At 41.1% G+C, this 22,621-nt stretch overlaps 2 protein-coding genes across 2 annotated transcripts in view; one reads left to right on the top strand and one right to left on the bottom strand.

Moving 5' to 3' along the window:
• Positions 1 to 8,069: 8,069 nt before the first annotated feature.
• Positions 8,070 to 10,389, bottom strand: LOC111141272 (TATA-box binding protein associated factor 7). Its single transcript, XM_022493722.1, has one exon. It carries the CDS (start codon positions 9,621 to 9,623, stop codon positions 8,574 to 8,576), a length of 1,050 nt encoding a protein of 349 aa, XP_022349430.1. The 5' UTR covers positions 9,624 to 10,389; the 3' UTR covers positions 8,070 to 8,573.
• Positions 10,390 to 20,852: 10,463 nt separating this feature from the next.
• LOC111141046 (protocadherin gamma-A1-like) overlaps positions 20,853 to 22,621 on the top strand; it is a 5,114-nt gene continuing 3,345 nt past the window's right edge. Inside the window, exon 1 of the mRNA XM_022493375.1 lies at positions 20,853 to 22,613. Within this exon, the coding sequence (XP_022349083.1) occupies positions 20,853 to 22,613 (1,761 nt within the window). The remainder of the gene's footprint in view (positions 22,614 to 22,621) is intronic.

Genomic DNA, 22,621 nt, shown 5'->3' with positions numbered 1-22,621 from the left:
GTTTGTTCCCTCACACTCTCCGGCTGGTCTCTGGGGGAGGCAGCTCTCTGGAGCCCCAGGCAGGTGTCACACCCCAGCCGCCCGTTCTCGACTCTCCCTCCTCGGCGGGAGAAGCCGCTTAACCCCACGCTAGGTCTCGGGCGCTCTCCCCGCGCACTGAAATAACCTCCAGCTGGCGGGCTCACGCGCGGCCTGCAGCGCGCCCTGCCGCCCGCCGCCGCTGCCACCCGGCCCTCCCAGCTCCCGCCGGACCGGGGCACCCGCTGAGTACACACTTTTCTTTTTGTTTTCTTTCTTTCTTCCTTTCTTTTTTTAAAAATTAAGTCGACTCCACGCTGGAGCCCAACGCCGGTTTGAACTCTTGAACTCACGACAGTTGAGATGGAGACCGGAGCTGAGCTCCACAGGCGTCAATTGCTTAACCGACTGAGCTACCCAGGCGCCGTGTAAGTACACACTTTTAATGAATTATAATACAGCGATTGAAAGCTGTTCGCTAAATTCTTGCAATTACAGCCAGAGACTCGAGACGCCGCTGTTAACAAGCCTGGACAGAAACGCTTTCTTTTTCGGCTAGCCCCCGCCCTCTCCCCAGGTTTCTCACTGGGCAAAACAAAAGGGGATAAGCAACTAGCGGAGCCAGCCTGGGGTCAAAGGTCAAATATACAGAAACAGATTTAAGACAGGGAAGACAAACTACTGGGCCAGGGGTGATATTTACATAACAATTGGGGGCTGCTTTTGATCAGAAAACCCCTAAAGTCTCTAGGACAGCAATGCCAGTTCTGCAGCTGCTCTTCCCTCGACCAGCGACGCTGCGGGGTTGGGGGAGGTGCGGGAGAAGGGTGGAACCTGAGACCCTCCTGTGGGGGAACCGCCCTGCCTGTGGTTCTGGGAGAATGGCTACTCTCGCGGCCACATCGCCAAGGATCTGGGGTTGGAGCCCTGGGAGCTGGTGGCTCCGAGCCCTCATCATTTCTAGAGTTAGGACATGGCGTTTTACAATTGGCGTGGAAAACAGGTTATTTTTTTAAGTCTCTAAGGAAAGAGCTGTGTGGCTCCAGCGCCCTCTACTGGCGTAAGTTTTGAGGTTCTTGAGGCGTCATAGAGCCTGAGGCAGCAGCGGAAGATGGGGATATAAATGACAACAGGCCCAGCTTCCAAAGCAAGTTGGGGTTTTGGACATTAGCTTAAGGATACCCCTGTCAGGACACACTTTTCCCTTCCAGATATATGCTCATAATCCCAGCGTTAGAACGAATTCTCTTAAGGCTTCCATTCTAAAGCTGCGTCGGTGTTTTACTTTGAGGGTAAAAGTAAAACGGAGGGGACAGGAGGTAGGCTGAAATGATTCTCCCTTCGGAAAGCTTTCCTTGTTTGATTATCTTTGGCTGTCAATTGATATATAAAAGTGAGTCACTGAAAAGCAGATGGTGCGTGGATAATTTGCCAACAGGTAGACTTCATCGTAGTAAACAGTTACCTGGCCTTTTCCTTGAAGAATGCCCAAATGTCAGTATTTGATTTTTCTCTGCAACACATGGTTTCTTCAGAGAATAATCTTGAAATCTTAACTCTTTGTGTGTGATGTAAGGCCTAGATACTGATTTAATGAGATTGAGAATGGGGGAAGAGGGGTGAGATTACTACAGTAAAGTATATAGATTTTCACATAATTTTCTTGTTTGATCCCATACATTCCTTTATCTGTGCCTGCTTTCTCTTAGTTTGAGCCTTTGGTTTAATTTACCTAGAAAATAAACATCTGTGGAATGGGGAAGGCAGAGTCATCCTAGGGAGGGCTAGGGATCCTGGACATCCAACAGCTCTGCATGTACTTCAATGAACCCCATATGTCCAGCCAGGTACCTTTCTCCCTTCCTTGGAAACTTCTGCATGCAAACACTGAGTTTTTCACAGGTTCTATATCAAGTGGGTTTTTCTTTCTTTGGTATACTGCTTTTCAGACATTTAGCATGTAACTTTCTCTGATCCCTGAGTTAATTTGTCAGTCATTCCTCTGCTTTGGCCTTCTGAAAATAGGATGACATTCTTCATTCACTGGCTCATCTCTTATTCTTTCTGACCTTGAGATTTTTTGTTGTCTTGATAAACTTTTTGACAGAAAAAAAGAGCTGTGTGAGAACACTGCCATTTTACACTAGAAAAAGATTTTAAAATTCTTCATGTTGAGGAATAGTTAATAGTTGAGGGGTTTTAAAAAATTTATTATACTTTTTTTAAAGTAAACTTTACCTCCAATTGGGGTTAGACCTCACCAGCCCAAGATCAAGGGTTGCATGCTCTATGACTGAGCCAACCAGGTTCCCTGAGGGATTTTTTTTGTTTTGTTTTGATATTATCCTCAGGAAAGTCAAGAAGAAAAAAAAGTATTTTAATATTTATTGTGGAGGCTCTGGGGCGCCTGGGTGGCTCAGTGGGTTGAGCCGCTGCCTTCGGCTCGGGTCATGATCTCGGGGTCCTGGGATCGAGTCCCGCATCGGGCTCTCTGCTCAGCGGGGAGCCTGCTTCCCTCTCTCTCTCTCTGCCTGCCTCTCTGTCTACTTGTGATCTCTCTCTGTCAAATAAACAAATAAAATCTTTAAAAAAAAAAATATTTATTGTGGAGGCTCTATCAAGTTATCTAGAAGTGTTTTCAATAGTTCAACGACCACTGATTGTCAATTAGTTACATCTCGTTCATTGTTTATTTAAAAAACACATACTGAGTTTTTACAAACACAAGACATATAGGAAACGGCAATAAATCATAAACTGCTTTTGCATTAAGTTCACACATATGTTTTGGAGAAGCCAAATTAGTGATCCAGGCCAGGGATCACAAGGGCATTAATAGGGAAATGGTCTATACCTTAAATTGCCAGACATAATTGCATAAATAGTAGAGACTAAGATCAAGTTCTATGATTTTAACTAAACTGCTGGACTTGGAGAGAACAAATTCCAGCATGTATTATATCACTGCCCTAGATAATAGGTAAGCAACTGAAATCATTTTTTTAATTCTAACCAAAATGATAATGCTTCTTGTTTTAAACTGGAGCACTTCTTCTCAAGGCCAGAAAACAATGGCAAAGAATTTCCAGATTTTTAAAAAATATTTTATTTGTTTATTCGACAGAGAGAGACACAGTGAGAGAAGGAACACAAGCAGGGGGAATGGGAGAGAGAGAAGCAGGCTTCCAGATGAGCAGGGAGCCTGATGTGGGGCTCGATGAGGGGGGATCCATTGTGGGGGCACCATGTGGGGGGCTCTACGCGGGTCTTGATCTCAGGACCCTGGAATCATGACCTCAGCAGAAGGCAGAGGCCTAATGACTGAGCCACCCAAGCGCCTGGAATTTCCAGCTTTTCATTGAAGACCACTACCCTTGACAAGATGAATGCCCAAATCACATGCTCCCTAGCTGTTAGACTGAATGGTCAGATAGGATTACTAGAGAAGTAGGGTGTGAGCTAAGGCCTGAATGGCAAAAAAGACAAACAGGAGAATATCTGGAGACTGTTCCAGGAAAAGGGAACTGTACCTGCTAAATGAAGCTCTGAGTTGAGAAAGATTGGCATTTGAGGTACAGAAAAAAAGTCCAGTATGACTGCTGTGTAATGAGCAGTCTTCCTACTCTATATTTTCACATAGAATTCTTACTGGGTAATAAAAGATAACCAGAGTTTAAGACACAGTCCTTCAAAGACATGAATTGTCACAATTTGTCCAAATTTTCATCTCAAATAAAAATTTTATCTGCAAATTAAAAACGTCAGGCCTTATGACACTTAGAACTGATCATAAAGATCCCATTTACCTAATCTGTAGATATAACAAAAATTGGATGTTGATAGGGATGTTTTTTGCAATATTTGCTAAAATAAAAAAATTTTAAAGGGAACAACCTGAGTGATCAGCACTAGGGGAGTGGATAAACTGTTTTTTAAAAATCTATATCATGGGGGTGCCTGGGTGGCTCAGTGGGTTAAGCCTCTGCCTTCAGCTCAGGTCATGATCTCAGGGTCCTGGGATGGAGTCCCACATCAGCCTCCCTGCTCAGCAGGGAGCCTGCTTCCCCCTTTGTCTCTGCCTGCTGCTCTGCCTAGTTGTGATCTCTCTCTGTGTGTCAAATAAATAAAATCTAAAAAAAAAATCTGTATCATGGGATGCCTGGGTGGCTCAGTCAGTTAAGTGTCTGCCTTTGCGTCAGGTCATGATCCAGGGTCCTGAGATGGAGTCCCAGCATCTGGCTTCTTGCTCAGCGGGGAGCCAGCTTCTCCCTTTGTTTGCCACTCTCCAGCTGTTGTGCTCTCTGACAAATAAAGAAATAAAACCTAAAAAGAATAAAAATAAAAAATAAAAATCTGTATCTTGAACAGAAGCAGTAAATCTATATATCCTAATAGGGAAGGATCCTTATATTTTTGAGTCATAAAATTTTTTATTTGTGCCTACAACAAAATCATATATATTTTTTGCTTTTCAAAACTGCATAAACATATATAATTAAATGTATACCAAAGAAAGGCCTGGAATGATAGATCTCAAAATGTTAACAGATTACTTTAGGAAGTTGGTGTGAAAGGGACTTTACTTTTGGTCTTTTTAAAATCTCTGCACTGTTTAACGTTAAAAACTAGCCCAACTACACACCATACTCATTAGCCAAGGGAACTGTGAGAAAAATGAATCCTTTTGGTAACACAGGACTTACTTTAGGGAAAATGGATGCCAATCTTCTTTTTCTCTTTTGAAGTTTACATAAGAGATTAATTACTCTTATGGAGTTCTCAGTATTAATACAAAGCCAAACTATTACTAAATCAAGTAAAAAAGTTGTTGTAGGGGCGCCTGGGTGGCTCAGTGGGTTAAGCCTCTGCCTTCGGCTCAGGTCATGATCCCAGGGTCCTGGGATCGAGCCCCACATCGGGCTCTCTGCTCTGCAGGGAGCCTGCTTCTTCCTCTCTCTCTCTGTCTGCCTCTCTGCCTACTTGTGATCTCTGTCTGTCAAATAAATAAATAAAATCTTTAAAAAAAAAGTTGTTGTAGTTAGCTGGGTCATTTTGTTTACACTGTAGGTATATTTGAAGAAATTGTTTCAGTTGTAATTAGATTCTTTGATTTGAAATCAGCCACTTAAAATGGCTTTATTTATACTTTTTTTTGACTACTTTTGAATTCAAGTAATTATTTCATCCCACTTATGTTCAGACAGTAGTAGTTTGCTTTTATTGTTAATAACACAGGTACCTGCTTTTATTAACTTACTAAATTTCAGGCATTGTTCTAAGTCCTTTATTTGTACCAACTCAAGAGCCAAGAGCCAACAACTCAACAGTCCTATGAGGTATGTAGTGTTATCACCTTCATTTTAGTGATGAGAACAGTAAGAAAAACAGATTAAGTTACTTGGGCAAGAAGCACACAACCAAAGGTCACTAAGCTAGCATACAAACCCACGCACTGCACCTCTTGACCTTGAGATCTTCATCTCTTTACTATTCTTTAGTAAGTGACTAACAAGCCAAATTGCCTACTTTCGGTGAATTTGCAGCAGTGGGGGATGAGCTGTAGGTAGTTTATACTCTATTATGATAAATGCATAAGACTATTTATCCCAGCCAGGGAACATAGTGACTCAGTCGGTTAAGCACCTGCCTTCAGCTCAGGTCATGATCCTGGGATCCAGCCTGGCGTCGGGCTCCCTGCTCACTGGGAATCCTGCTTCTCTCTCTCCCCCTGCTTGTGTTCTCTAAAACATAAATAAAATCTAAAAAAAAAAAACCAAAAACCTATCCCTAGCATCCACTAGAGTGCATGAGATTATAACAGACACTAAATGTTTAGTTCAGTACGTCATATCCAGTGTTTGGTACTGTATAGCACAGTAAGTATTTGTGGAATAAAAGGGAAACACAGAGTAGAGGTAAATCTGTAACTGAATTGCTCTAGATGGAGATCAAGAAAGCCTCGCTGGAGGCTTAGTGATACTTAGTTTGAGGTCAGAGTTAGTAGAATTTGGCCAAATAAAGAGGAAAGTCTTCTAGATGTGGACCGAAATTAAGTGAGAGGATGTGGTGAGATGAGGCTGAAAAGGTTAACTGGAGCACTCCTAATCTTGTGTCTTTTTAAAATTATAAACTTGGTCCTGAAAGCAATGGTGTACCATTCAAGGGTTTTAAGCATGGGAATTACATGATCAAATATGTAATTTGACGATCACATTGATGACCAAGTCAAAAAACTAAATTACCTGGTAAGAAAAAAATGTTTATACACACCACACACACACACACACACACACACACACACAAAACCAGTTAGAAAGTTACTGCCATTTGCTAGGCAAGAGATAATAATGACTTGAACTAGGGCAGAGGCAGGAGGATGAAGTAGTGATTGAAGAGCTTTTTAGGAAGTAGACTCAGTAGTTCAAGGGTGAGTAGTCAAAGGTTATGGCTTAAGCTTCTTCTTCCTTTTTTTTTAAAAGATGTTATTTATTTATTTGACAGAGAGAGATCACAAGTAGGCAGAGAGGCAGGCAGAGAGAGGAAGGGAAGCAGGCTACCTGCTGAGCAGAGAGCCTGACGTGGGACTCGATCCCAGGACCCCGAGATCACGACCCGAGGCGAGCTTAACCCACTGAGCCACCCAGGCGCCCCATGGCTTAAGCTTCTCGCTTCATTAATGAGGATGAGTGGTAGGGCCGTTTAATCCACTTAAGTTTTAAAAAGAGGAAGAGCAGGTTTTCAAGGAAAAGGAGGAAGTGAGAGTTCCATTTTTAACATTTGGAGTTGAGTTGCCTGAGGGATACTTACAAGGATTTCCATACCCAGGTGAAATAAATCTGAACTCTGAAAGGATCAGGCTTAGAAATAAGGATTTGAGCATCAGCATAGTCCTAGTAACTGAAACTGTGGTCACACAATCACTAGACCATTCTGTTACTGTATGCAGCATCTTTCCTTCCTGTTATAGCTGGAACTCAGCCATCACTGGTGTTGACACCTTCGTAAGAAAACAGTATTTTGTTAAATGATTCACTGTAAAAGGCAAATTTGTGGAGCTTTTCAGGTATCAAGGCTGTAAGTGTAGCAAAATACTGAATGTACTAAACATAACTTATTACCTACCATACTAATGCAGTAAGAAAACTTATTTGCAATATCAAGAAATAATCCAAAGTTTGACACTCAGAGAAAACTTAAGCCTGTACTATACTGAAATCTTAACAGTCTAACAACATTTTGGTAAAAATGATTAGATAATGTGAGAGAAAAATTAGTTTTGTGAGATGTCCAAACATTAGCATATGGTTTTAGACTTAAGAGGTCTGGACAATTTTAACATTTCACCACTGCTGTTTTCTGTGAAATACAAAATTAAGGTGGGCTTTAAATGTTTCATGAGGCCAATTTTCAAACCAACCTTTAATTCCAAACTGTCCAAAGTGAATTGCATGCAACTACATTTTGTAAATTTTTTTTCAAAAACAGCTCAATTGTAAAGCCATTAGATTAGAATCCTAAGAACACACAAAAATTAAGACAATTTGAAATATCCCACTATAGCGATGACTTCCTTTTGAACAATTTTGATTCAATATGGACAGATCAACTTGAGTTCTGAGAATAGTATTAAATAATTGCAGTAATTGAAGTTGAAAATATTTAGAAATCCAACTAATCCAAACCATTGGGTTGATCCAGTGAACAGTACTTGATATGATAGCCTTTTTTCTACTGAATTAACCAGATGAGCGTAGTGCTTAAAAAAAAAAAAATAGACCTTCATGTACAAAACTTAAGGATCATTTAGGTAGGTTCTGTACCTAGTGCTTTTTAACCTGCAAATGAAACAGGTGGTTTGGAAACTTAATGTAAGGCACAAAGATGACATTTCCTAATTTTTTGACCCTACTGTGTTTTCTTAAAACCCAACATAACTGCTTCTTTCCCTACAAAACAGGATCAAATCACTCAGTCATTAAACCACACCAAGAAACCACATCGCAGGAGGACCTGATATCCCCACTACCCATAAAAAGCAACAAGACACATAGTGAAGTGAAAATTAGTTGCTTTTATTGTGTTAAAACAGCTTTATGAAATGATTTCCAACCCTACATATGTAAAAATGCTTTGAATAGCTGGGAAAATAGCTATCACTTCATGGGAAAACACACAAAACTAGCTTCACTGCCTACAGACTAGACTCTGCTTACTGATCTCGGATGGCATCACAGAGAATCAACAGCCATTTATGGCAAATGGAGAAATAGCAGCAAAGTCCTGCCGTGAAGCTGTGATTACTAAGGTTGAACTGTTTATTCCACTAATCCTGCAATCTTCCTACAATCATTTATCTGTCTATACATTACTACTTCCTACAGGATAAACAGCAAAGTGGTTCTGACAGAAAATGAGATAGCAATTCACATGTGTATTTGTAAGACAAATTCAGTAGAAGACTACTGCACAGTTCTATCTAGTCCAGGTGATGAAGCCAAGATTCTTCTTTCAATGCTGAGCACTCTAAGGAATGAAACTAAGTATGAGAGCTCTTTTCACTTCTCTAGGAGCGATTCTAGTTCTTCTTGCAAAGAGCTGAGCTGCTCCTTTTCTCGGTCTTCCTTTTGTTTGAGTTCATCCAGCACAGCCTGAAATCTGTTCTTGAGAGCCAGATTTTCCACTTTCATGATGAGATCCTCCTGTCGTTTTGCCCTATCCTGTGTCTCTTGGAGTTTGCCTTTCATATTATCAATCTGTTTCTGAATTCCCATAACCAGCTGGTTGGTTCCCTCATTTTCTTGGTGCTGTTCATCTGATTCATTCAGCTTGTCCTGTAGCTGTCTTTCCAGATCTTCCTCAGTGTCGATGATGTTTATATCCTCTTCATCTTGATGCTGCGTCTCATCTTCATCTTCACTGCTGCTGCTGAGGTCGTTGAATATCTCCCGAAGCTCATCATGTTCTAAAGAGTCGTGGCCCTGCCTGTGACCAGACATACCTGGAGAAGAGATATCAAGGCCCTGATTTTCTGTTTCTTTTGTTTCATCTTCAGCAATTATCTCCCAACGAGTACTCACAGCTTCAGCATCTGTACTTAGCAACCTCTTCACTTCCTTCTCCACATCTGGAGATTCAATATACTTCTTTTTTGCTGTCTTCCGGAACCTTCTCTTTCTCACATTTTTTAGAGGCAGAGTAATTCCATGGTTCCATATAAACTTTTTCTCTTTGTCCTTATCCTTTTTCTTGCTTGCTTTGGGATCAGTAGTAGCAACTGGTTCCTCCACAGGAGGATAGAGATCACCATCAACTGTGGAGACAAGCATCTGACATATATCAGCTGTCTTGTAAAAAGTTTTTTTATCAATGGTCTTCAAACTTTCCATAACACAGGGCAGATCTACCAATTTTGAGGCCAGTGGGACCCGGTCCACCCTGACGATTCCGTGACGTCCATCAGGGTGTAACTCAATTGTCAGTCTGTCCTTCAGGTTGACGTGACCAGACTGTACTGCCCGCCTCACAGTAGAGGCATATTCCGGAGGCAGCCGTAAGATAAACTGGCTCTCTAGCTCGTGAGGAGCATCATCTTTGCTCTTACTCATCTTTACTTCTTTGAGGCTCACTTTTCTAACAACCACTTGTTGCACTAAAAGTTGCAGCTACTGCAAGCAGTTAGAAAGACCAGTTTGTTACAATTCGAAATCCTTAATTATAAAAAGTTTTAAGCAGAATAGGGGCAAGGCGTCTATTTTGTCTTAATTTTGAATTAAGGTCCAAGTCTTTGGAAATATGTTGTGCCTGAATACCAGTCGTTAGAGACACTAATCAGTTCGGGCCACTTAAATCTACTGGCTGCAATGCAAGTTCCGACCTCTAGATGTCGCTGCCGGACAATGCAGACAGAGCTAGCTACCAGGAAAGCAAATGGCGGCTTCTGCGGAATGATTTTCGACACAAAATGAAAGGCCCAGTAGACTCTCCCAATCCGCAATCTCTCCCGGAACAAAGGTATTCAAAAAGCAGGACGCAGTGCGCTTTCTTCGCCTTAGGTACTTACAATCCGGTGACGATTATAAACCCAGCTTCTCCGAACAGGAGTAAGCGGAAAAGGAAACCAAGCAACACGGCCGGGAGCCGAGCGTCTCCTTTATTCCTTTGTTCCGCCCGGATCTCAGGAAAGTGATCCGCTTATCAACGAAACGCCGAGGACGGGCAGTGCAAAATCTCGCCGAGATCCACAGCTCGCAGCGCCCGACTCGGCAGCTCAGCAACACAGCCACTCTCACTCCGGAGCTGCAGACGCAGCAAAGAAAGCGCTACGGAACACCACCAGGCAAGAGAAGCGTTGTGACTGACAGCACGCCTAAAGCGGAAGTGCGGGCTGCTCCAGCGCGCGCAGGCGCAATTACGCTATCCGGGGACTTGTCCTCTCGCGAGAATTTGACTTAACGCGAGAAAAAGCTAGTGTTTCTTAAAGAGCTCTCGGTTTTGAAAATATTTAAAGGCAATGCTTGCAGGAAAAACACAGACCCTCAAGCTCACCTTTCCTGCTTTGTTAAGCCAGAACCTTTACCGGTCGCCGTGGGTCCGGATGGCTCCTAGGCTTCTGTGTGATTGCTGGAGATAGGGCATCCGTGCGGAAAGCGTCTTTGCCTTTGGAAACATCTCGGATGCTCCACACGGTATATCCAAATCTGGAGCAGATACAAAAAATTATACTTAACCATATAGTGGATTGTAAAGTACCCAAATCAGTGGAGTAAGAAGGACATGCTGACCACTATATAATTCTATGTTTTGTTAATGATGAAAATGCCCTGAGAGGACCCATGACTTAGGGACTGTTACTGTTCTGAAGGACCCCAAGGGAACATGGTGATTCCTCTTTTTAATATGTTTGATGTAGATATAAATGTCAACAGGGAAGTAAGTGTTCTTCTGGAGGCACATATTCGTTCAGGATAGAGCTGTCTAACGAATGGTCTGATTGAAGTAGAATAAAATTGGAAGTATTACTCCCTATCATGCTTTTGCCTGTAATTTTTAAGTTAGGAATTTTTTTTTGTTCCACGTCTACTATTTTAAAACTGTTTATGCTTGTTTCTTCTATGGGTAATGAGGTTTTCATTTGCATGTTTTGTAGTATTTAGGCCTAAATATGTAACCGTTTCCACTTGCACCTATTCATTTCCATTCATTTTTTAGTAGGATCAGTTTGGTAAAGCATCAAGCTCATTAAAATTTTATTTCTATCTTCTAAGATACAAACTGCATATAAATTTGAGAGAGTTCACCTGAAATGTGATTAATACTTTCAAAATTCTCTTTATTTGTTTAGGCACTTACTATCTCTCTTGCCCCAAATTGGAAGCTCTGTGATAGTCAGGAGTTTGTGGTTTCCCGTGTTCATTGTGTCCCAGTGCCTAGTACCAAAACATGGGAGACACACAAGAAATATTGCTAATTGAAGGAAATAATTGACCCATGACATAAGAGAAAATGGCATAAATATAGTCTAATTCCCATAATGATTTGTGAGAGAAAATGGGTCTTATGTTACCTTAGAATGAGATAGATCCACTTTATACACATTTTCTCTCTAGCCAAGAACAGTGCCAATTGTGAGTGGAGAGTTTTGGTAAAAGTGTGTGAATGTGTCTTCTTTGGTTTAGGTAGACTCTGATACTGTGTGTTATGGGAGGAAATTAAAATGGCCTGACACCAGTTCGTTTTCTTGTTGTTGTTAAGTTTGAAGGAGAAATTACATTCTTCCAGATAACTACATTAGTTCTTATTGTTCTATAACGTGTTGAAGAATGTTAGCGGATTTAACAATAATTTCCAAGATCATCTATTTTCTTTTTGAAGGTGAACTTTTTTCACTGTGCTGTCCCTTAATTATACCTGGTTTTACTTATTTTGTACGTATAACAGGATATCTGCTGGCCTCTGCATAGTACTTTATTTAACCATATAAGATGTAAGGACATGCCTATAAATGAAAATAATCCAAATATTTCTTTGCATTTTAATTGCCAGAGTTCTATGATGCTCAAATATCCTTGTCACAGAAAATAGCTTAAGATAAATTCTATGTAATTCTGACCTGCCAAATTATGATATATTTTGGTTACTAACCTTTAAATGGAATATTGTCAGAGATAATTAAAAGGATTAAATGAAGTTTCCTCTAAAGTAAATACCTCCTTCAATCCTGAAACATATTTTCCGCTCATGAGCTTAACATATTTTGCAAATGCTGGTTTTTTGAGGGAAAATTACATTGATCCTAAAACTAAGGGCTCTGCCACATCACCCATTACCCTAATGTCTATTGAAAAATCCAGGTTTTTAATTTTTTAAGATTTTATTTATTTATTTGACAGACAGAGATCATAAGCAGGCAGAGAGTTGGGGTGGAGCAGTCTCCCTGCTGAACAGAGAGCCTGATTTGGGACTTGATCCCAGGAACCTGAGATCATGACCTGAGCTGAAGGCAGAGGTTTAACCCACTGAGCCACCGAGGTGCCCCAATCCAGGTTTGTTTTTTTTTTAAATCAAACCCATTAGGCCTACAGAAACACTATAAATTGATGAAGGAATTACACTTCTGTGGTTGTTCCATGAAATACCTGGGATACTAGCAAACCAAAGATTTGGGGAGAGGAAAAAATTCCCCAGTGAGGTAACAAGTCCTCCAAAGGCTTCCTTCCTATAATAAAGGAGTAGCACAATCAGGCTTATGCTGTGTGTTTGGAAATTCCCTTTAATAAACTTTTAAGTTCCTTATATTGTGGAGATTAAAAAATTATGAGTGATGGGGTACCTGGGTGGCTCAGTGGGTTAAAGCCTCTGCCTTCAGCTCAGGTCATGATCCCGGGGTCCTGGGATCCAGCCCTGCATGGGGCTCTCTGCTTGGCGGGGAGCCTGCATCCCCCTCTCTCTGTCTCTGCCTGCCTCTCTGCCTACTTGTGATCTCTGTCTGTCAAATTAAAAAAAAAAATCTAAAAAATTATGAGTGATGGAAGTATCCCTGCTTATATTTTAGAGATCAAAAATTATAGGGGTGAGGAAATTGCAGACACCCCAAAAAAGTATACTTATATATTGGCATATCATTATATAAACAGTAAAAAAAAAAAACAAGTTATCAGGGGTGCCTGCCTGGCTTAGTAGGTAAAGCATGTGACTCTTGATCTTGGGGTTGTAAGTTTGAGTCCCACATTGTGTGGGGAGATTACTTAAATATAAAAATCTTAGAGGGGCTTCTGGCTGGTTCAGTTGGAGGAGCATCCAACTCTTGATCATGGGGTCATGATTTTGAGCCCCACATTAGGTATAGAGAGAGATTACTTAAATAAGTAAAACAAACAAGAAAATGGAATCTTGAAAAAAAAAAACCCAGGTTAACTAAAATGTAGCAGTCTCCTGTATCAAGTAGAATGTTTTTTTAAAGATTTCATTTATTTGAGAGAGAGATAAGAGGGCAAGCTTAGGTAAAATGTAGCAGTATCCTGTATCAAGTAAAATGTTATTTTAGGATTTTATTTATTTATTTGAGAGAGATAGAGAGAGAGCAAGCATGAGCTGGGGGAGGGTTTGGGAGCCTGATACGGGGCTTGATCTCAGAGTCCCAGGATCATGACCTGAACCAGAAGCAGGCGCTTAACCAACTGAGCCACCGGGACACCCCAATTAGGATGTTTTCTATAGAAAAAAAGATCAACCTAAATTGATACTGATTTAAACAATTAGAAAATCTGTTATCTTAAAAACCAGATAGTCTAGAGCAGCTCTGTACAGTTAGAAATATACTCTGAGCCACAGATTAAAGCCACTGATGTGATCTTAAATTATCTAGTAAGCACATTAAAGTGGTAAAAAGAAACATAAAATTTAAAAAAAAGAAAGAAACATAAACTTAATTTCAATAATTTTATTTACCTTAATCCAAACTATCATTTACACATGTAATCAATGTAGTAATTATTAATGATATATTTTACATTCTTACTTTGTACTAAATCTTCAAAACCTTTTGCGTATTTTACACTTACAGCACATCTCAATTTGGACTAGCCATATTTCAAATGCTCAGGGGCCACATATAGCTGGTGGTTACTGTATTGAACAGTGCCATTCAAGTATGGCTTCCTCTGGGCATGACAGAATCATGACCTGGCACAAATTGTTTTCCTCTTCCTCATTTTGGAGAACGATTATTTATTTATACTTTTTCTGTTATTCTTTTAGCTTTGCCCTCATCTTGAGACTTCTAAAGTCTGTGGTCACAAGAAATCTGCCAGCAGTAACCAGGGGAGTTCCCTCCTTGTCTGTGGTAAGTTCAAAGAGTGGCTCCCCCAACCAAAGTTCATCTTTCAATCTGATTGGACCAATTTAGGTCATGTACCTATGCCTATAATAATAGGCCTAGTAATAATAATAATCACCAGAATACCCTGAGCTATACCATTTTCAGTATGGTGGGAGGAGGTGACATTTGATAATATCTGGAGATTTTTTTTTGGAGATATTTTTGATAGTCACAACTATGGGAGTGGGTCTACTGGTATCTAGCAAGTAGAGGCCAGGAATGCTACTAAATATCAGAACAGCCTTCTTCCCCACAACAAAGAGTTATCTGGCTCAAAATAGTGCCATGGTTAGTCATCATATTAAGTCTATATTCCTAAGTAAACAATGACAAGAAGAATGAGAGTATCATTATTGGCTTAGATCTATCAGAACCTATTACAACTATGAATAGGTTTAGCTTCCTGTTTCAGAGGATGGGCCTCTAAACTACAAAAGGAAATGTCAGAAGAGGGCAAAGGGCATGGATAACCGTCTTCATCCATTTGAGCTACTATAACAAAATACCATAAACTGAGTGGCTTGTAAACAACAGAAATTTATTTCTTAGTTCTGGGGCTTGAGAAGTTGGAGATAAAGGTGCCAGCAGATTTGGTGTCTGGGTGAGGGCAAGCTTCTGGCTCCATAAACAGTGGCCTTTTTACTGTAACCTCACATGGTGGAAGGGGTGAGGGAGTTCTCTGCAGCCTCTTTTACAAAGCACTAATGCCATTCATGAGACTGCACCCTCCTGAGCTAATCACCTCCCCAAAGCCCTACCTCCAAATACCATCACACTGGGAATTGAGTTTCAACGTAAGAATTTTGAGGGGACACAAATACCAGTCTATATAAGCTACCAGTAGTATCAATGAAAGAGCTGATTATTTGGGGTTTGTAATGGTATATGTGTCATTCCAAAAAAGATACAAGTGGACAGTAAGCCCATGAAAAGATGCTCAGCATCACTAATGGTTAGGGAAATGCCAATCAAAACAATGAAATACCACCTTACACCCATTAGGATGGCTACTATAAAAAAACCAAAATACATAAATGTTAGCAAGTGTTAAAATATTTGAAACCTTTGTGCATTGTTGGTGGGAATGTAAAATGGCACAGCCACTGTGAAAAACTGTAGAGTTTCCTCAAAAAATTAAAAATAGAATTACCATGTGATCCAGCAATTCTACTTCTCGGTATATACCCAAGAGAATTGAAAGCAGAGACTCAAAGGGGCATTTGAGATTTTTTTTTTATTTGACAGAGAGAGAGATCACAAGTATGCAGAGAGGCAGGCAGAGAGAGAGGAGGAAGCAGGCTCCCTGTTGAGCAGAAAGCCTGATGCGGGGGTCAATCCCAGGATCCTGAGATCATGACTCAAGCCGAAAGCAGAGGGCTAACCCACTGAGCCACCCAGGTGCCCCTCAAAGGGACATTCGCACACCCATCCTCATAGCAATATTATTCACAGCAACTGAAATTTGGAAGTAACGCAAGTGTCTATCAGATGAATGGATAAGCAAAATGTGGTCTGTACATACAGTGGAATATTGTTCAGCCTTAAAAAGGGAGGAAATTTTGACAGTTGCTATATCACAGATGAACTTCAAGGTTATTATGCTATGGAAATATGCCAGTCATAAGAAAATAAATACTGCTTGATCCCACTTGTATGAGGTATTTAGAGTAGCCCAAATCATAGAAAATATATGGTGTTTGCCAGGGGCTGGAGAGAAGGGAGAATGAAGAGTTATTAGGTAATGGGTATGGGTTTCAGTTTTACAAGATGAAAAGTGTTCTGGAGATGGATGGTGGTAATGGTTGCACAACATTATGAATGTATTTTAATACCACTGAACTGTGCACTTAAAATTGTTTGAAAAGTGGTTAAAATGTTAAGTTTTATATTATGTGTATATTACCACAAAACAAAGAAAAAGCATTATGTACTAACGAAGTATGAGTAGTCATCAAATACGATATAATAATTATATAATTACTGGTGATTTTAAATTTTTATCAGTATTTTCTATTTTTGTATAGTAAAAATTTTTTATTATAGAATTTAGAGTGAGAATATCTTTTCATAATGAAAAATTCTTTTTACAATGGATAATTTCTTGAGCAAAAATTTTTTTAAGGAAAAGAAGCTTCAGTAGTGTATCGTCCTCATACCAAGAGGGAAAATTCTATATGAATTATTTTAAGTTGATGAATTTTAATAAAAGTGCTTGGTTTAAGTTTTGTGAAAATTCCATTTTTTAATATTTTGTCAAAAATAAATAACGACTTACAGCCTTTGTCTAAAATAAGCCCTGGGTGCTCGCTTCGGCAGCGCATATACTAAGATAAGCCCTGGTAATAAAGCAAATACCGTCACCTGACTGAGAAATTACATGCGGTAGATATAGTACCAGGCCTCTGGGTGCCGCTGTCTCCTAATCCGTGGATAGAGTGAAACAAAGCAATCCATTGGCATTCTGACTCAGTGATCACCGCCGACTTGGGAAATGCATCTGGAGTGGATTCCAAATGCCTTCTTTCCCACCATCTTTTCCAAATATCTGGATCAGAAATGCCAGGATGTTTAATGAACCAGAGTGAAGTGCTGCCTTTTCTCTCCAGCGCACCTTTGTAATCTGGAAGCCACCATGGCAAGGTGTATTAAGATCTGAGAAGGAGCATCAAGAAGAGATAAGAAGACCCCCGCAGGGAAGATGCTTGGCGGGCAGGAAGTGGTTTCCCTTACTGGCGTCTTTGTTCTGTCTAGTGAACTACACATCAGGTGCGCTGTGAAATTCCAGAAGAAGAGCCAGTGGTTTAAAAGTGGAGAATCTAGGCAAAGATATGCGTCTTGGTGACTGGAACTATGGGTGAGTGCTGGGAAGCTTCTTTTTACTGCCAGCACCAGCAAGGACAGCAGGGAAGAACTGGAGAATGACAGGCTAGATCTAGCAGATATGCTAAAGGAAGTCTTTGGGATCTTGAATCTGAAACCCTCCTCTGGAAATCCTATAAATGCTTTTCATAAAAATATATTCGCCCTGGATATAAATAATTTGTGGCTTTTAATACATTTTGTTTTGAAAATTGTAGGAAACATCTTAATAGTAGCATATTCATTCTTAAACCCCAGTATGTTTGCATCCTGCAAGTAATTCTCTATGAATTTATCACATTAATTTCAATACCCATCTCCCACAAATAAAAGAGATGAGTAGGGCAGGAATGGACCAAAGGAACAGAGCTGCCACCACTTCATGGTGGGGAGCAGTAGAAGCAGCTTATGGCAAGATATAAGAGATGGAGGCTAATGCCAGTCCTCCCATACTGAGCCACAAGGAGTACAGCAGAGTTCACCTGCCCTCTACCACATCGTCTGCATTCGTCAGGTGGTTCCCCACTGACCTAGGTGACACCTTTAAGGTAGAGTTCCCCTACACTTACTACACAGTCTCCCAGGGCATATAGCAAATATCTGTCATCCAGTAATAACAGTGCCATCTTTGATTTTGGAACATGACAGTTGCAACATTTAGTAGAAGAGAAGATTGGAGGCAGTTTAAGGGTCCATTTCAGAATCCTGATTGAAGTGGAGGTTGAGAACTATAATGCTGTGCAGATGACTTTCAGCTGGCTGTATAGGCAAGGCAAGAACTCTGGTTGCCCAAGCCAAAACAGTGCAGAGATAAAAGATATTGTAGGAAGTAATAAATAAGCAATTCACCTATAAGAATTACTTTGTAATTCTTTCTAGATACAGGCAGAAGGAATTCTAAACTGGGAGCAGTACGTGAAGTACAGTGTCACCACCCGAGCCACCAAGGATAAGCCATTCTCTCCTCCAGCACAAACATCACCCTGCAAATCACCCCCATCAACAAAAATGCTTTTGTTCTCCAGCAGGCCTCTTATGTGGCCCAAGAGAATGGGAATGCCTGCTCAAAGCCTCCATTGCACACTTTAGTGCTTCTTACCCAGATGTGGGGCCCTATGTGCCTATTCCTGACCAGCAACCGAGTACCATGTGCATCGTCATCCAATGTGTCCTAGTGCAGAGCACGATGATGTTCACTGCAGGCTCCTTGTGATGGTGGGCCACCACAACGAAAATGCACAGGCAGCACTGTGCCAGGAGCTGCAGCCAGAAATCATGCCCTCTTGGATGTGTAACCATGCACAGTGCAACTCGCTACCTGGTCACCAAGGTGGACGTCAAGTGAAGAGCCTTGCCTGGCTATCCTATTACATGCTTCAGACCAGCTAATATGATTCTTCAACCTGGGGAGGCACAAGAGTGAGATTAGCACTGTGGTCCTGTGAGCAGCAGAGACGCTGCTCTACAGGGCTTGCTGGTCACTGCACACAATACCAACAGTCATCATCCTACAGCTGGTCTTTGCCTACAGTTTAGAGGAATTGCTGCCAGAACCCAGCAGTGGCCTGGTACCTGCTGGCTGGCAGGCAGACAGAGCCACAGTTTTACCTGGTTGTGGCCTTGTCCTTTGTATCCGTGCTCTTCTCCTCACAGTGACTCTGGCTATCACTCTGGTCCTGAGAGGCTCCTCCAGCCCTACTTTCAGTCTGGTCTTTGGTCCAAGCCTAGATTTGGAGTTGCTTTTACTTCAGCAAGTGAGATTTGCCCTATTTCTGCAGTCCTTTTGTGGCTTCAGATATTTTGCAAATTTTTAATTCTATTTCTTTGACTCAAGAAACATCTTTTAACTGGATGTTCTCTTTGGTGCCTGCACTGCAACCTTCAGTATTACATTGGATTCAAATATTTACCTGTGAGTTCTAACACTTTTATTTTGTAAATACCCTGTTCTAAATCAACTCTACTTGGTTTTTGCTGTTGTTGGAGGAAGAGAAGCTCTACAAATTCACTTTCTAGTTGCTGTGTGTTTTTAAATTTCTTTCATTTGTCCAGACAGTCCCATTGGTGAAAAGTTTGTGCCTATTAGTGTACATTCTAAAAACTTATATTTTCTGGTAAAAAGTCCTCTCCTTGTAATATTTAAAGAGGTTCACTGAATACTTAAGTTTCTGCCTTTGGACTCCATATACTTGTTTGGAGAAGCTGAGAAACCATAGATTTGGTTATACAGGAATGGATATTCTCTTTCCAAGAACTATTCTTGTGACTTTTGTTTCCTTCATTGCTTTATTTTCTCTACTCTTCTCAGTCATATCCATAGGTTGACTGCCAGTATCTGGCCCAATTTGTTCCTAAAATGTTAACCTCTGGAATGCAGAGAACATTCTTCCCTAACTTTTGGGTAAAGATAAATCACTCAAAGCCTCAAGGCGTTTTACTTAGTAAACTTTTACTAATTTTGCAATGAGTAAAAGAAGGAAGGCAATCTAGTTTAAAAATTTTTGCTATTAAGAAAACCAGTTTCTCTTGGAGAAAATATTAAGTATGCTTTTAGGAGAACACATATTATTTTCAGGGCCTGTCTAAAAATAAAGATGTGGCCATTTCCTTCTCAGTTTTGAAGAATAATATCACTACCTCTTGTGTCTCTTAAATTTGAAGTCTAAATTAGATACTCATATGACATTTTCCAGTGAAATTCCAAGAGCCCAGTGTTATTCTATTCAAAATTTATTGCCTTTGAGTGACTTAAAGGTCTTTAAAAAATCCACATAATACATAGACACTTCAGAAATGAGTTTTGAAAAAATAAGAAATGGTTAAAACACATCCTTCAAAATTCAGAGGTCTCTGATAAATATTCAAAGCACAATGGAAATAAAATGGACGGTCCAATTTTTAAAAGTCTAGCTTACATTTTAAAAGTTTATTTATCCTCTAGTTTTTATTTGATTCACCAAAGGGTAGTTGCTCTTCTGTGTAGCCTGAGAAACTGTCAAGTGTCAAGACATACTAGGGAAGTGGAGGTATGATTTTTGTCCCTTGTGATAATATTGCCTGAATAGCAAACAGGGAAAGCAGATAGCTTAGGTATACTGAGATTCTACTGTATATTGCAATTTAGTAACAGTTAGATATGATTAATTAAATAAACACAATAGTTTCTCATTTTCATGCTTATATTATATTATATTATATTATATTATATTATATTATATTATATTATAGAATCAATAGCTACTTTCTTGACAATAAACCAAGACTTAAGGAAAGATCGATGAGGTTAACAAAGGTAAGTTTCAGTATTATCTACGAGTGTAGTAACTGGTGAGGACTCTGGGCGCCGCTGTTCACCAGTCTGGGAGATACAGGCTGCGCGTGCGCACTCTCACCCCCAAAGAAAAAAGAAAAAAAATAGCTTCTTAGAACCTCCATCACCGCCAGATTGAAAACAGTCTCCTTGAAGCTTCCCAGACCCTACTTCTGGACCACTTTCCGCTCTGAAATCTCCTGAAAATTTGGTTAATTTAGGCTTAGAAGAACAGAGAAACAATACTCTTGGTACCGGACTGGGAGTAAACTACGAAGTGAGAGAGCAATGGTGATTCAGGGGAAGCAGCCCAGCTGCAGCGAGCTGTTCCTGCTATGCCTTTTTCTGGGGCTGTCGTGGGAAGCTTGGGCTGGGAAGATCCGATACATGGTGCCAGAAGAGACAGACAAAGCTTTCTTCGTGGGCAACATCGCTGAAGACCTGGGGCTGCAACCTCAGGAGCTCATAGAGCGCAGAGTTCGCATCATCTCTAGAGGTAGGATGCAGCTTTTTGCTCTGAACCCTCGAAGTGGCAGCTTGGTCACAGCGGGCAGGATAGACCGGGAGGAGCTCTGTGCACAGAGTGTGCAGTGTCTGGTGAGTTTTAACATCTTGGTAGAGGATAAAATGAAGCTTTTCCCTGTTGAAGTGGAAATAATTGATATTAATGACAACACTCCCCAGTTTCAGTTAGAGGACGTGGAATTTAAAATGAATGAAATAACTACTCCAGGTACCAGGATCCCTCTACCTTTGGGGCAAGATCTTGATGTGGGTATGAATTCACTGCAGAGCTACCAGCTCAGCTCCAATCCTCATTTCTCCCTGGATGTGCAACAGGGAGCTGATGGATCCCAACTCCCAGAGATGGTGCTGCAGAGTCCCCTGGATAGGGAAGAAGAAGCTGTGCACCACCTCCTCCTCACGGCCTCTGATGGGGGCAACCCAGTCCTTTCAGGAACCCTCCGCATTCATGTTCAGGTGGTAGATGCAAATGACAACCCTCCAGCATTTACTCAAGCACAGTACAACACGAGTGTCCCAGAGAATGTGCCACTGGGCACTCGGCTGCTGACAGTAAAAGCTACTGACCCAGATGAAGGAGTCAATGGGGAAGTAGCATACTCATTTCACAATATAGACCACAAAATAGCCCAGATATTTCAGCTGGATTCTTACACAGGAGAAATATCAAATAAGGAAGCCCTGGATTTCGAAGAATACAAAATTTATTCAATGGAAATTCAGGCTCAGGATGGGGCAGGCCTCATGGCCAGAGCTAAGGTGCTGGTAAAAGTTCTGGACATAAATGATAATGCCCCAGAGGTGACCATGACGTCTGTCACCACTTCAGTCCCAGAAAACTTTCCTCCTGGAGCTATAATTGCTCTTATCAGTGTGCATGACCAGGACTCTGGAGACAACGGTGATACTACCTGTTCCATTCCTGGAAATCTACCTTTTAAATTAGAAAAGTTGGATGATAATTTTTACCATTTAGTGACAGAAAGAACACTGGACAGAGAACTTACCTCTAGGTACAACATCACAGTAACAGCAACAGATCAGGGAACTCCAGCTCTATCTACTGAAACTCACATTTCACTGCAAGTGACAGATATCAACGACAACCCCCCTGTTTTTCCCCAGGACTCCTACTCTACCTTCATTCTAGAAAACAATCCTCGAGGTGCCTCCCTCTTTTCTGCAACAGCCCATGATGCCGACAGCAATGAGAATGCACTGGTCACTTACTCCTTGGTGGAGGACACCATCCAGGGGGTGCCTCTGTCCTCGTATGTTTCCATCAACTCAGACACTGGAGTCTTATATGCCCTGAGATCCTTCGACTATGAACAGTTCCGGGACTTTCAACTGAGAGTGGTAGCATGTGACAGTGGCGACCCGCCGCTCAGCAGCAATGTGTCGCTGAGCCTATTCGTACTGGACCAGAATGACAACACACCGGAAATCCTTTACCCCGCTCTCCCCACTGACGATTCCACAGGTGTGGAGCTGGCGCCCCGATCCGCAGAGCCCGGCTACCTGGTCACCAA

The sequence above is a fragment of the Enhydra lutris genome, unplaced genomic scaffold (genome assembly GCF_002288905.1).
Source record: "Enhydra lutris kenyoni isolate GAN:26980312 unplaced genomic scaffold, ASM228890v2 scaffoldscaffold5, whole genome shotgun sequence".
NCBI classification, from domain to species: domain Eukaryota; kingdom Metazoa; phylum Chordata; class Mammalia; order Carnivora; family Mustelidae; genus Enhydra; species Enhydra lutris.
The sequence above is the reverse complement of the archived record's forward strand: the minus strand, read 5'-3'. Positions and strand labels throughout refer to the sequence as shown.